The sequence below is a fragment of the Elephantulus edwardii genome, unplaced genomic scaffold (genome assembly GCF_000299155.1).
Source record: "Elephantulus edwardii isolate Elephantulus edwardi_28Jun2011 unplaced genomic scaffold, EleEdw1.0 scaffold00030, whole genome shotgun sequence".
Classification (NCBI taxonomy): domain Eukaryota; kingdom Metazoa; phylum Chordata; class Mammalia; order Macroscelidea; family Macroscelididae; genus Elephantulus; species Elephantulus edwardii.
The window spans coordinates 3519764-3536163 of NW_006399780.1; the positions used below are offsets into that span (position 1 = coordinate 3519764).

At 36.7% G+C, this 16400-nt stretch overlaps 1 protein-coding gene across 1 annotated transcript in view; it reads right to left on the bottom strand.

Moving 5' to 3' along the window:
• The window catches only part of TUBGCP3 (tubulin, gamma complex associated protein 3), a 130284-nt gene that overhangs the window by 101421 nt on the left and 12463 nt on the right, over positions 1-16400 (bottom strand). Inside the window, exons 2-3 of the mRNA XM_006883803.1 lie at positions 14780-14887; positions 1875-1942 (exon numbers count right to left, since the gene is read on the bottom strand). Of these exons, the coding sequence (XP_006883865.1) occupies positions 1875-1942; positions 14780-14887 (176 nt within the window). The remainder of the gene's footprint in view (positions 1-1874; positions 1943-14779; positions 14888-16400) is intronic.

Sequence of the window (16400 nt, forward strand, 5' to 3'; positions counted from 1 at the left end):
AAGGAACTTTAAACTAAAATTTTCTATTTAGAATGTAAAAAAAAATGTAGTTAACAAGATAAGTTTTTACTATTACAGAAGAATACGCAATAGCCCATGGACTGTTGGAAGAAAAAACAAATCTTCGAGGAAGTATAACAGGAGAGCTCCTTGAAGGCAAGGATGGTGAGTGAAACTACCTCTCACATACTTTGAGGATGGTGTTAGAAGCATGTTATGAGGAGCTCTGATCACCTAGTGGCAAGAAGCTGCACTGCAAAAGGCATGTGGTTCAAATCCACCAGCTGCTCCACAGGAGAAGGATGAGCAATCTTCTGTGTCTCTGAAAATCTGGTGAAAGGTCAACTATGGGTCGATTCTGACTCACAACAACAACATCAGGAGAAAAGGGCATCCTGCAGAGAAGGTGAAGGGTCAAAGAAAGAGCAAGAGCCACACCAAAATGGATTGACACGGTGACTGTAACAATGGGCTCAATCACATCAAAGAACATGACAGGTTAAGGTTTAGATCTGTTGGTCACATGGTTGCTTTTGAGTCATAGTGGACTCAACATTATAAGGAGCAGTGCTCCTTGAACAAAATGAAAGTTAGTAGTATTAACTGTATTAACTAACTGTATTAACTATCTCCCAACCCTCCAGTCAAAATTTACATTTAACTTTCAAGTTCCCAAAAACTTTACTAATAGCCTACTTCTTTAACTGCCTCTGAAAATCCATAAGAGGGTCAGCTATGGGTATGTGGTACATTAGCCTATTGTTGAACAGAAGAAAACTTAACCAGTAAAAATGTTAACAGATATTGTGTGTTATAAATAAATATGCGCAATTATATAAAAGCTGTATTTTCAGTATAAGTTAAAAAGGTAATACACAAAAAGTACAAGGCGTTCATGACAGCTAGCAGAGCTGCAGTGATGATCCAAGAACTTCTTTTCAATTTTAAAATGGTCCTTATGCTAGATTCATTACTCTTGAAATGATGGGCAACTGAACCTATAGTACTTATCAAGGAAGTGAACTTTTTCTTTTCATGTCATGACTTTGTTTCTTGTAAGCACTTCAGCATCACTAGCACACTCTATATGGCTTCCATGGTGCTATTCAAGGTTTACAGTACTGCTTGAAATATGATGAAAAAATATGTGAGAAATGCAAAAGATTACTTTTTACTACAATGTATAATTTACTGGGGAAGCAAACTGCTTAAGCAGAAATGACTATTGATACATGGCATTTTTAAAAGTTCCAAGTAAGTGGGCCCGCACAGTTCAAACTTGTGTTGTTCATGGGTCAACTATGTCCATAGACAAGTCAGCCGAACTACCAATGTGCTTTCTCTTATAACGTAACTAAGCCTTCTAGACTTTAAATTTGTTGTGGTGATTGTTTGCACAGAGTTGGAAATGACCCATAGCTGACCCTACAGTAGGTTTTCAGAAAGCTGAAAAATACCCATAGCTGACCCTATAGTAAGTTTTCGGTGACTGTAAATTGCATGGGAGGAGACTGCCCATCTTTCCCCACAGAGAAGCTGGTAGATTCGAACCATGTGCTTTCACAGTTGCAGTGCACCTTCTTACCACGAGGCCACCAGAACTCCCTTACTTTGAACTCAATATGTAAATAATTTTTACTTATTATTTTTCCCATTAGCTTCTTTCATCTTTCTTTATAAAAAGTTTAGTATTAAATTCAACTACAGCCTACTTTTAGTATTAAAACTCTTAAAAAATAGCATTTATAAATTCAAACCCATCACCCAATAAAGAAATGTTTAAAGTGATAGTACAAAAAATGTTCTGATGATCCCATACTTCAATTACTATCTTCAACAACAGTGGAATGGCTTTCAGAAACACCATGTAATACCTGTGAATGAAGTTTTCTGTGGAGTTCTGAAAATAACGCAGCATCTGCTTCTCTTCTTTGTCGAACAACTGAAAGATTGGAAAAAAAGCAACTGAGCATGTGAATCACAAACCAACTGCACTGCAATCCCAAAGGTACACAGTTTGAAAGTACCAGCTTCTCTGTGGGAGAAGGATGGGCAACCTCCCCCATGCTATTAACTATAGTACAGTGGTTCTAATATTCAAAATGGATTTTCCTAGGCCACTGCCCTAGTTTTTGACACATGGCAGAGTAGGAACATGCAAATACAGTACATTAGTTTACCCACAAGAGAATTGGCTAGTTTAACCATTTCACCAGGTTTAAATTGAAAAATTCAGCAGTAAAAAATGGGGATCTTCTTCTCAACCAGAAAGATGCAAAGAATGCAACTTGCATCCTTTGAGGCCAGAGATTTTTGCACCAGTCAGACAGGGGCGTATAGGACAGCACCAGCAGGCACAAACCAGAGACCTGACATGAAACAGGGCTGACCTGGGACTGCTATCCCCTAGGCCAGAGCCAAGGACTACCACGTTTGCTGGAGGACTAGAGGCCAATGGGATGGAGAGGGTGGAGAAGGGGGTGATGCCTTAACTGGCAGGACTAGGAGAGCTTTATACACTGGCCTAAAGCCTACAAGGCTAAAGACTAAAGGCTGATGGACCTGTGAGCACACTTAAGGAGCTCTCCAGACTGAGAAACTATATCCTGTTGCAATCTAATTTGTTACCTGTTAACTTTCCTATAACTAAACTCCATTATTCTGAGTATGGGTCTGTGAGGTCTATGTAGCTATTGTAACAAATTTAAGACCCAGGAGAGCAGTAGGATTAGTGTTAGAATTAGTAGAAGTGAGTGCCAAAGAGTGAGGACATGTCTGAAGAAAAGTGGTTTTGTGTTAAGGATGTTCTTGATGGGGACAGTTCTGTGGTGTTAGTCGAGGTCAGACACAACTGTCCATTTACTGCCTTCACTCTTTTTATGTTGCTTTAAGAGTGACGGACCTTTGCAATAAATGACTTTTTAGTTCTATGAATCAGGTTATGCATTTAATCTCTCCGATATCTATAAAGCATGTACATAATTAGAATGGTCTCAAAGAGTTTATATGAAAATTAACCAAGCAAATAAATATGGTGGAATCTTTTCAATTCTATATATAAACAAAGGCAGAGTGAGAAAACCTATGATCAATTTAATACTTAATAATGGATACTTAAAACTGAATACATTTTTGGAATTCTAAATTCAAAGAATGGTTACAAAAGACTTTATGACAGCTCATTTCACTCTTACTACACATTCTAGATTTTTTTTTTTAAATTTTATTTTATTGCATGTACCATCAAATCAGATCTGATGGGTACGGGAGGAAACTGTCCCTCCTTCTCCAGCAGAGCAACTGGCGGATTTGAACAGTGCACCTCTGGGATTACAGGTGCAGCTTCTTGCCATGACTACCTATTCTTAACATTTTGATGACAAATACAGCAATGTTTTGCCTTATTCTAGAATGTATTAGTTATTACTTTAAAATAAAACTTGAAATACTTTCTCTTTCACAACTAATTGATTTCATTAATAAATAAAAATAGGAAAATGTCTTTGGGTTGATTCCATGAACATTTATAACTTACTTGAAAGTAGCTATCGTAAATAAAAGGAGACTTTGTGATGCAGTAATTAAGTACTTGCTACTAACCAAGAGAATGCTGTAGGCAAAAGGCTGGCTGCTGGAACCCAGGTGATTCCATAAAGATTTACAGTCTTTTTGAAGCATTATGAGCATTCTACTCTAACCAATATGGGACTATGAGTCCGGATCAATCTGAAAACAGCCCACTATATAAGTAGGTGGTAAATGAAAAGGCTAATGGGTAGTGCAAATGTAAATCTGTTAACTACCAAAAAGTTGGTAGTATAAGTTCACCCACACATACCTTAGAAGGCCTGTCAAAAAAAAAAAAAAGAAGGCCTGTCAAGCTACTGAAAAAATGAACCACTGAAAGTCTAACAAGGAGTACAATCTACTCTAATTTCACATACAAGATTGCCATAAGTCACAAAATTGTCATAAGTCGGAAATGATTCAATGGTAACTAGTACTGAAAGAAAATGAAAAGTCCCTATTGTTTTTTTCACTCCAAGAAAAGAAGCTACAAATAGATTTTACATTCCTTCAGTGAATACACTACTTGCTCGTTTATAAAACACAGAGCAGACTATCTTTAAATTCCTTCAGTGAAAAGACTACTTGTTCATGTTTATAAAACACAGAGCAGACTATCATATGAATAGCAACCTTTCAAAAAAAATTATAAATACTTAAATATGTATTAATTTAAAAGCTAAAATATAACTTCAATCGTTTCCAATGAATCTTTATGTTTAGCAGTAAAACTGTTCTAAAATCTTTGACAACCTAAAAGAAACAAATTTCTAGAAACACACCACATGCCTAAACTAACAGAAAGAGGTAGAAATTTTCAACAGACTCATAACAAAAGAAAATGAAGAGGTCAGTTAAAAAGCTCCCCAACCCCAAAAAGAAAAAGCCTTAGCTCAGAGAGTTTCACTAGAGAATTCTAACAAATACTGAGAGAAGAGCTGACATCAATTCCACTCAAACTATTCCAGAACAAAGCAGAGTCTAGAATTCCCTTGGATTCATTCTATGAAGCAAGCATAACTCTACCACCAACACCAGGCAAAAATACTACTAAAAAGGTAAATCACATATCAATATCCTTCATGAATGTACATGCAAAAAATCAAAACAAAATGCTAGCCTATTGAATCTAATACCACATGAAAAAATAATGCAACCTAACCAAATCAAAAATTCCACAATCCTGAGACCAGAAAAAAATGAGACCAACACTAATCACCCTAAAAGAGATCACAGAAGAACCTCCTGGATAGAGTAAGGGGAAATGTGGAGCAACACTTAAAAAAAAAGGGCGGGGGGAGGCCAGGCAAAGTTTACTGACCTTTTTAGAATCTAGTGGAACACGCTGAAGCTATCTATGGTCCTCAGTCACTTCAAATCTGGTACATGATGATGGCACATAACAACAAACCTACTGAAGGATTTAAATGACTTACACAAAGAAAACTAAAAAGCACTATGCAAGAAACCAAAACTTACCCACATTAATGGAACAACACACAATGCTCTTAAATGGAAATCCTCACCAATATGAAAATATCAACACTATCTAAAGCAATCTACAGATATAATACTGACGCAGAGTTGAGAAACAATTCTTTAAAGGGATTAAAAAGCTAATCATCAGCTTTATATGGAAAGGAAAGAGACTGAGTAAGTAAAACACTACTAAAGAAGAACAAAATAAGGAGGTCTCACTCTCTCCAATCTCAACTTATCATACAACCATGGTAGGCAAAGTACCCTGACACAGTACATTAACAAACAAGGAATCAATGAAACAGAACTGAATAGCCAAAAGTAAATCTGTTCACTTATGAACAGCTGAACTTTGACAAAGAGATTCATTAAATAAGAAAGATACAGCCTTTTTCACAAATGGTGCTGTTTATTTAGATCTCTATTTGCACAAAAATGGACCAGGATCCATATTTCACACTATAAAAAAGCTAAGGAATCAAAGTCTTAGTTATAAACCTTAAAACTGTAAAGATCAAATAAAGAAATAGAGGCAAACATAACTGCCCTAATTTATGACATAAATAAATTTCTATCATGCACAACTTAAAATGCACAAATAGGTGATAAGCTAAGCTACTGGAACTTCCTAAAATTTAAACATTAATGTACATCTAAAGACTTCTTTAAAAAAGAAAAAGAGATCACTAAAGGCTGAGAAAGAGCCTTTAATCTCAAAAATTTATAGAAAACTTCAATATTTCATCAACAAAATGAACAGATATCTTTTATACATCTTGTTATACATCTGAGAAATGAACAGGTATTAAGAATGACAGAAGGAGTATTGCTAGAGAAGAGTGCTGGATATCCTAAGGACTGCCAAAAGAAGAAGCAGATTATTTGACCCAGCAATTCCACTACTGGGAATATACCCTAAAGAAACCATAACTACCACCTAAGCAGATCTATGCACACCCATATTTATTGCGGCTTTGTTCACAATAGCAAGGAGTTGGAAACAACGCAAGTACCCATCAACAAACAAATGAATACAGAAGCTGAGGTATATTCACACAATTGAATACTATGCAGCATTGAAAAACAAGGAACTCATGAAATATTATATGAAATGGGTGACCTTGGAGGACATTATGCTGAGTGAAATATCTCAGTCACAAAAGGAAAATTACTGCATAGTGCCACTGTTGTAAAATGAGACTTACATCAGGGTTGAGGGGAGACTGAGAAAGAGGGAATAAATAATATATACTGCATTGAAACAGATGAGGGAGAGAACTGTTTAAAAGCGATATATGATTAGGCATTATTATCATTACAGGAGTCCAGAATGAAGGCTGCATGGTGGAGTAGACTTGTGGGAAGGGATTGTATAACAATGAAAGAATTTTCTTTTACTTTTCAAAGAGTGAATTGGGGGCGGGGGTGGGGGATGCAACAATGAATGAATAGAAATCCAAAGTCTCTGTAAACGTTCACTAAAGTTAATGATAAAAAAAGTGGAAACCTAAAAAAAAAAAAAAATAATAATGCTTCAGAAATTGATGGGACTGGTATGTCTTAACTAAAAGACGCAGTCTTGCAGGTGCTCACCAATTTAGGCCAAAAAATTTAGAAGACAACTGCCTGGCTGACTGCGCGAGAAAGGTGATCCAGCAGGATATAGAAATTACCAAAATCATAATAGCACATGCAAACTAAACATTGCTGAAGTTCATCCAAATATTGCTAAAGTTCATAAAAAATGGCTAGAACATTACAATGTCAAGAGAAGTCCAAGCTGAATTTAGAGGAAGCCATGGTACCTGGAATATCACTGCTGATTGTCAGACAGATCTTAGCTGAAAGTAGAAAATAGCAGATGAATGTCTCTTTATGCTTTACTGGCTATGCAAAGGCACTTGACTGTGTGACTCATAACAAATTATAGCTAATATTGAGAAGAAGAGGAATCCCAGAACACTTAATTGTGCTCATGTAAAACCTGTATCTTAGACCAAGAAGATGCTGTCCAAACAAACAAGGGAACATGCAATGGTTTAAGTTAAAGAAAGATATGCACCAGAGCTGTGTCATTTCTCCATAGCTATTAAATTTGCATGTTGGACAAATAATTTAAAAAGCTGGATTCTATGAAGAAGAATGTGGTATCAGGGTCAGAGGAAGACTCATTAACAACCTGCATTATGCAGATGATACAACCTTGCTTGCTAAAGTAAGTAGGACTTAAGTGCTTGCGACAGAAGATCAAAGACTGAGAGGATCCAAGATGGCGGCAGAGGCGGAGACAATGTGGTGAGCTGCGGGAGCAGCGGACCACGTGGAGGAGGGCCACTATGGCCTTCTACAGACCTCTGTTTTATTGATAATTGAACAGTTAAACAGTTGATGACTGGTCTTCAGTGAAGATCGAGGCTCAACAACAGGAATTCAAGGATTCCCAAGGAGGAATGGACCTGACCCTGAACCCAGTGCCAGTGACAAAAAGGAAATATAACTGCCAGCTAAAGAAGCAAAGGAGGATGGAGCCTCTGGATTCAACCAGCCATCCCCACTGGACCCACCTGGGGAAACACTTTGCAGTCCAGAGGGGAGCAAATGACAGGAAAATAGCTTCTAACAGAGCAAGAAGGCATGCAGCTTTAACCCAAGACCACCAGTAAGGTGATAAAGCGTCTTCCCTTCCCCCCTTTACATCTACACCCCTGTTCAGCATGAAGAAGCCAGAGAGTTGGCATCCAATTCCCAAATCAATAAGACAGTTGGTTTAATTACCATTGGAAAATGCTTGTCATTCCTCTGTAGCATCTGGTCCTCGCTGGACCCTCATTATTTCCTTCACCTGCTCCCCCCACCAACCAAACTGTGCAGCTCTGCAACTGCACCCCTGCAATTTTCATCCCTGCCCATCCTCACCTTCTGCCCCCAACCCTCACCTCCTTGTACCCCCAATATGTTTTTCCCAATAAAAATTTAAAAAAAAACAAAAACAAAAAAATAACGTAAAATAGAATGTATATGAATGATTGTCTGATACACAATGTTAATGAAAGATTGTATAAAATATATATGAATGGGGGAAAAAAGATCAAAGACTATAGACTTCAATATGGATTACATTTCAACAGCAAGAAAAGAAAAATTGTCACCAATGGACCAATAGAAAAGGTTGAAATTGTCAACTAATTCATTTTACTTAAATTCACAAACTTACTTGGATCCATAAATCAGTAGTGACCATTATATGAAAATACAATAGTACTGTATGAACTATAACTGTCAACAACAGTTAGAAAATTAGTAAGGTGAGGTTTATTGGAGGCACTCAAGAGAAGCTAACGGGCATATGATGAAATTTGAAAGAAGGGTTACAATGCATTACAGATGCAGATGACAAAGGAAGACTTGGATTGCTTGCTGCAAAAGATCAAGAACTACAGCCTTAAATAAATTTAAAAAAAAAAAAAAGAACTACAGCCTTCAGTATAGATCACATCTCTATATCAAGAAAACAAAAATCCTCAGCACTGGGCCCACAAGCAACATCAAGATAGATGGAGAAAAGACCAAAGTTATCAATGATTTCATCTTAATTGGATCCACAGTCAATACCCTTGTTATCTGTAGTCAAGAAATTAAAATACAAGTTGATTTGGGAAAATCTACTGTCAGGAACCTCTCCAGAATACTCAAGAGCAATTATGTCAGTTTAAAGACTAAGGTGTACTTGTTCCAAGTTGTGCTTCTCATTTGTTTGTTATACATCTTAAAGTTGGACAATGACCAAGGATGACAGAAGAAAAATTAATGTCTTTGAGTTGTGGAGCAGAAGATTACCAAATATCCATCCCATGGAATACCAAGAAAACAGGTCTGTGTTGGAGGAGGTGAAGACAGAGTGGAAGCAAGGACAGTAAAACTCTGTCTCATACACTTTGGGCATATGGGTTGGGTTGTTAACAGTAGTGACCAGTCCTTGGTGCACAGGTGGAGAGTCAGGAGAAGAGAGGAAGACATTCAACAAGATGGACTGATATAGTGACTATAAAAACAGCTCGAGTGTGTTGGAGATGGTGAGGATGGCACAGGATAGGGTAGGGTTCAGGTCCACTGTTAACAGCATCACTATGAGTCACAATCATTTAAATGGCACATGATAATAACACTTTTTTTTTAAAAAGCACAACAAAACCAGACTACAAAATACATTGTATATGGTTATTTTTTTTCTTTTAAAAAAAAAAAAATCAAGATTTCTCAGAAACATTCACTGCAATAATATGGCTATCAGGCTTCTTTAAATCTGAGTTTAGAAAAATTTTCTTTTCTACATATACATGCAAACATGCACTATGAGATCTTAAAATGTAAATTTGTAAAGGAATGGTCCAGAATATACATGTTTAATTTTCAGTACTTATCATCTAGGCTTCTCAGCAACCACCTAAAAACAGAAATGATTCAGGGTCCATGAAGAGAGTACACCATTGACTTGGTCCATGTTTTACTGGGTATATTCTCAAAAACAACAAAATAAACTAATGGGGGGGGCGGGAATTTAGTGTTCTAAGGTTCACAGTTTTATAGACAGGAAAAGTAAGTAAGTTATTACAGCTTAGTATGTTGTATTGTTAGAAGCCAACATGTTGATTTAAATATTGGGTTTTACCCCTACCTTACATCATATGTGCACACTAAATAACATCACAGATTTTACGTTTATCAGTAGGTAAGAATTTTTCTTAATTATGTGCCTTCAGGGCTCTTTCTGCATTAAAAGGGAACACATTTAATAGTGTAGAATTTGGCTGGATTTTATTCATTCACTCTCTGTTGTAGTGGAATGTACCCAGTTCAGATAGTAATCAGAAGTTTACTTATTAAATGTAAAGTTTATTTAATAAGCTCTGACACAGAAGTGCTGCACTGCAAAGTGATGTCAGTAATGAATTTACTAGGCCCTCCATGGGACAATGATGAGCAGTTTCTTCCTGGAAAGATTTATCATCACAGAAACCTAATAGAGGGTAACTATAAAATTGGAATTAAGCCATTGGCAGTGATGAGTAGGTGGTATTCCTATATACTGATGGGCTTAATCTGAGGGCAGAGTGAAAACTTTTGAGGACAATATAGTTTGAGCCAGAGTTAATCTTAGCTTCTCTTTACTCCAGAATGGCATCTGGGTAAGCTTGTATCATATTTCATCAGCACCCAACTGGCATTTCTTGCTATTTAATCCAGTGTTAGCTATAAGCAGTCACAAGATAGCAAGGCTTTTTTCACTAAGCAGTCTCCACTTCTCAACCAACCTGAGCATTAAGAGTCCCCAAGAGATTCAGATTCTCTGTTACTTTATCCATCTGAACTCCAGCCTCTTCTTAACACAAACATAAACCCTTTGACTGTTACAGCTCTACTGTTAGAAGAGGTGGTGCCTGTCCCTTCAGCCCTGCACAAAACTCAGTCCACAATAAGTCCATATCATTAATAAGGTACAGGAACAGCTGCTGTTGCGTTCTAAAACAAGTGTGCTAGAGGTAGTGAGGATGACACAGGACAGGGTCACTATGAGTTGCTGTCAATTCAAGGCGCATAACAACAATACTTTGGAAAAACAACAACAACAATACTTTTCATCACCTTGGTGACTCACACAGAGCTTGCCAGCTATACTTAAGTTACTTATCAAGCTCTAATTATGTAAAAACAATTATAACAAGATGTAATTACTCAAATGGCACAGCAATCAATAACCATCATCTAGCTGACTCACTATCTAGCTCAGTAACACATCTCAGAAATAGGATATCCATAAAAACTACCAACCAAATATGGTAAAATATGCAACAGCTAAGTGATGGAAAAATTGTGCCAGAGCAATGAATTTCCTAGAAATTAAAGGAATTACTCTTGAGAACTGGAACTAGGCAAGGATGCCCCCATCACCTCTCCTATTCAATACTGTATTGGAAGTCTTAGTGAGAACAATAAGGCAAGAGAAGGAAGTTTAGACGGAAAGAGAAGGTAAAACTATCTGAGATGACAGTATATTTAGAAAGTCTAAAAATTCAGCGAGAAAACTGTTGTACATAGTCAACCAATTCAACAGAGTGGCAAGATACAGGACCAACATAAAATAATCAGTTGGATTTCTCTACAGTAACTACAGAAGAGAATACAGAAATGGAGCCAAGAAAAACAATAGCAATTATAATAGCTAATCACAAGCATGAAATACTTGGGAACAAATCTAATTAGAGACATAAAAGACCTATACATAGAAAATTACAAAATAGTACAAGAAACATGGAGAAATGGATAGAAGATTCAGTATCATGAAAATGACAATTCTACTAAAGGCCATATACAAGTTCAATGGAATCCCAATTCAGATATCAATTCCATTCTTCAATGAGATGGAAAAGATAATTTCTAATTTTATCTGGAATGGAAAGAGACCCCGAATAAGCAAAACACTACTGAAAAAGAAAAACAAGGTAGGAAGCGTCACACTCTCTGATCTCAAATCCTACTATAAAACTGTGGTGGTCAAGACAGAATAGTACTGGTACAACAACAGACATATAGATCAATAGAACAGAATTGAGAAACTAGAAATCAGCTTATCTACCTATGGTCAACTGATTTTTGAGAAGGAGACAAAATCAGTTAAGTGGGGAAATGACAGCCTTTATCATAACAAATGGTACTGGTTAAACTGGAAAACCATCTGCAGAAAACTTAAGACCCACACCTCAAACCATACACAAAAATCAAATCAAGGTGAATCAGGAACCTAGAGTAAAACCAAAGACTGTAAAAATCATCACAGAAAAGCTAGGAACAACTCCAGAAGTCCTGATCCACAGCACGAACAGACTTCCAAGCATAATGAAAAAATCCTGCAACCAGGGAGAATGAAATAAATGAATGGGACCCAAGAATCAAATTCCTTTGTACATAAAAAAAAATTTCTCCAACAAGGTAAAAAGGAAACCCACAGACTAGGAAAAAAATATTGTGCAATGACATATTTTATAAGGGACTTAAATCTAAATTCATAAAATATTCCAGTACTTCAATAAGAAAAAAGTAAACAAGTCAATCATACAATGGCCACAAGATATGAAAAGACACTTGACCAAAGAAGACACCCAAGATGGCAAACAAATACATGAAAAAAATGTTCAAAATCCTTAGCTATCAGAAATGCAAATCAAAACAACTATGAGATATCATCTCACCCTAGCAACAACAGCAAATTTCAACAGAGCAGCAAACAACAAATGTTTGTGCTGTGGAGAGACTGGAACTCTTATTCATTGCCGGTGGAAAAGTAATGGTACAACCCCTATTGAAAGACAGTCTGGTTCTTTCTCAAAAAGCATAGAAATACCATTTGATCCAGTAATTCCACTATTGAAAATAAACCCTAAAGAAACCAGAATTGCAATGCAAACAGATGTATGCACACTCATGTTTACTGCTGTGTTATTCACAATAGCAAAGAGATGGAAACAATACAAGTACCCATCAAAAAAGAAATGCATAGAAAAACTATGGTACATTCACACTATGGAATATCAAGCAGAACTGAGAAAGAATGAACTCATAAAACACTACAATATGAGTGAGCCTGAAGGACATCATGCCAAGTGAAGTATCTGTCAGAAAAGGACAAATACTGCATAACACCACTATTATGAAATAGGATTGACACATTTGGTTGAGGAGAGAACAGAAAAAGTGTAAATAATAATAAACACTGCACTGGAACAGATGAGGTATTATATGTGTGACAACAATCTGGAACAAGCGGTTCATTGCAAAGTGGACTAGGGGAGGAGGAAAGAGGAGAAAATAAAATAAAATAAAATGTGGAACAATGAATTTAAAAATCAATTAAGAAGGTATCATTACAAGTTTTCAAAAACATTTAAAAATAAGTCAATCTGACCCCAGATCTCTGGAAAGAGACGGTGTTCACGAAGTCTCCCTACCAGGAATTCACAGATCATCTTGTAAAGACTCACACCAGAGTCTCCGTGCAGAGGACTCAGGCTCCAGCTGTGGCCACCACCTAGTGGATTTTCTATAACAAATAAAGTGAATTATGTTCTAAAAAAAAAAAGGTCAAAGGCATTAGATGGCTCACAAAAGTTATAGCCTGCATCTAGTGAAGTAAATAGTGTCTGAGGTCTTAAAATCTTACTAGTTGCACATCAAGGGCACAACTATGGATTACCAGGAGCAAAATAGTAGGAAGATAGCCAAAAAGTCAAAGAAGAAACAAACATGCATGAGTCACAACCTCATCTACCCTGTAACCAGAACTAGACTGTGCTTGGCTACCATCAGTGACTATTCTCACAGGGTCACAATAGTTGGTCTCAGACAGAAAGGGAAGAACAGGAATAAAAAAAAAACATAAAGAACAAATTCTTGTTCAAATAAATTCAAGACAGACTTCTTTGTTCTTCTGGCTGTCCATGGAATATTCAGTATTCTTTTATAATACCACAATTCAAAAGCACCTATTCTCCTGTCATCCTAGAACAAGACTATCCCTGGAGACTAAACTTATGGGACACAACAGAGTGGCACGCAAAATAAAGGATATTATCCATAAGATTGATGACCTCCTTAAAAACCAACAGTATAAGACCAACAGGTAAACAATTACTCAAAAGCAAAGATGAGAAGATAAAGGAGCAGGGAAAAATAATGTACCAGAAAAGGAAGAAAAAGAATACCATCAAAGAAAATGTTTACAATGTTGAGATACTTCTGGCAGGTCACTGAGCAATTTGTGTGGAAATCGTCAAATGAAAACCTCACTTGCTGTGCATGTCACTGAACAATTTGTGTGGGAACTTGTCAAATGAAAACTTTCCTTGCTGTGCAAACTTTCATCAAAAATTCAAAATACGTAAAAAAGAAAGACAGCAAGCTAAAGGATCATTATCACTTGAGTAGCTTAGTAACTAGGCACCAGCAAAGAAGTTGTAAGAGTCTTTAAATAGGGTTCCATATTAATTATTTGGAGCTTGGCTCATATATTCCCTAAGAACTGTGAAGAATGCAGAGTTTGCCAATGGGGAAAAGAAAATCACCCTTCAAATGGAGCTACAGTTAATTTTCATACCTGGTTCCTTATACTCAAATTTCCCTCCCCATAAATTTTCTAGAAGAGAGGCAGCTCAGCCTTACCTTATACAATTACATAACCCATTAGTAAACAATCTGATAATGAATGAAATCACTGCTAGCATCAAGAGAAGTCTTCTCATAAAAATTAGAATGTGAGAAAGTTTTGAAAATCATTTTAGAATTAAAATATTCACATAGGAGAGTTACGAAGAATTCGATGTTTGCATGTTGACAACTACAGATATTTACCACAATAATACCTCAATATTGCAATATTTACCTTACTTAGTTTTTTTTTTTACTACCAAGGTATGTTTTATGACATCTGGTCAAAAAGTACAGTATTATTAAAAGAGAGAGAAAAGGAAGATACAAGTTATATTAAGCCCTTTAGACTTCCTTCCAAATTGTCAAACATCTATAAAATAAACCTTATCCACTGTGATCTAATGAAAATCAAATTTTAGTTGCCATTTTTAACAGTATTTATAATAAAAATATTCTTGGAAACAATAATATAACCTTTGACAAGTTTAAGAATCCAACAAATGACATATGTTGGGAAAAAAACCATACATACCTTCTTTCTTGATTTTTTCAGCAACCAGAAATTCATCCCTTTCGACAGTGGGGGCAAAGTTGCTGCCAATAACTCGCACTGCGTACTGGAATTGTTGGGCCACATCAGCTAAAAGAAAATATAAGACTTTTAAATTCTTGGGATTGTGTACCAATGAGGGAGTTTTTCTTTTGCTTTTCAAGGAGAGGAGCAAATGGGGGGGAGGGGGGAGGCGGGTGTGCGGGGAGAAAGGTGCAACAATGAATGAATGGAATTCCAAAATCTCTGTAGATGTTCATTGAAATGAAAAATAAACAAACTAAATTAATAAAAAAAAATTAAACAAAAAGGATTTCATTATTGTCCATCAAGTTTAAATTACCATCAAGTTTCTATTTCAAACAGAGAGAGAGAGAGAGAGTGTGTGTGTGTGTGTGTGTGTGTGTGTGTGTGTGTGTATCCTTGAGCACATATGTATCTTTATACCTTTTCAACTTCCCAAAACCTGCTGAAAAAACAGACCCAAACTCACTGCAGTTGAATCGATTCCAACTCATAGTGACCCAACAGACAAAGTAATACTGTCCCCCACAGGTCTTCCAAGGCTGTAAAATTTTAAGGAAGTAGAATATTATGTCTATTGATATGGAGTATTTTGTTGTGTCTATACTGTCATGAACAAACAAAATTTAACAACAACAACATAGAGCTCAGTTGGCCTAGTGGACAGAAAGTGATGTCACCAAACCAAAGGAGGGTGACTTTAATCTGAGGCCTTCAGGCCTGTTTTTGGTTAAACATTCTTCTAGGTCGTATAGCCCTGGTCCGTCCACTTGCTGTACAGAGGTAACTCATGGTTGCCGTGAAGCTGAACACTGTGACACTGAGGTGTCAAATGTGATAATGGTTACCCATGGCGGACAGTGTTTAGTGGAGCTCCTGGATTAAAACAAGCTTGAAAGCAAGTGTGGCAACCACTTCCCGAATGGCTTGCCTCTGGAAACCCTACGAACTTGGAGAAAAGATGGAAGTTATAGAAGTATTCAGGTCTTTCATTCATAGGGTCGCTGAGCTGCCTACAACTCAATGGCACTTAACAACACTACTGAAATGAAGACTATTATGGAGTATGTGATGGATTCTAATTGCTGATCTTTCAGTTAGCTAATGAACAGTTAATTATCCATCCACTAGGGCTCTTCTAAAAAGAACTATAAAGCTATTCTAAAACGAAAACAAAATGAGTGAAGAAAAAATGAATAAATTAACAGTTCTATGGGTTCTCTATGAATCGTAAGATGACTCAATAGCACTTAACAACAATACGTATTTAGAGAGGAATACAGAAACAAATGTATGAAGATACCCTAGACAGTAAGGAACAAATGAGTTGATAATCAAGGAAAATGAAGCCAGAAAAGTCACATTTCATAATGCATATGCAATTAAGTCTTTCAAAAGGGACTCTGAGAGATCCAAGATGGCGGCAGAGGCAGAAACAGCATGGTGAGCTGCGGGAGCAGCGAACCACTTAAAGCAGGGCCATTATGGCCTTCCACAAACTTTGGCTTATTGATAATTGAACACTAAAACAGTTGATGACTGGCCCTCAGTGAAGATCGAGGCTCAACAACAGGAATTC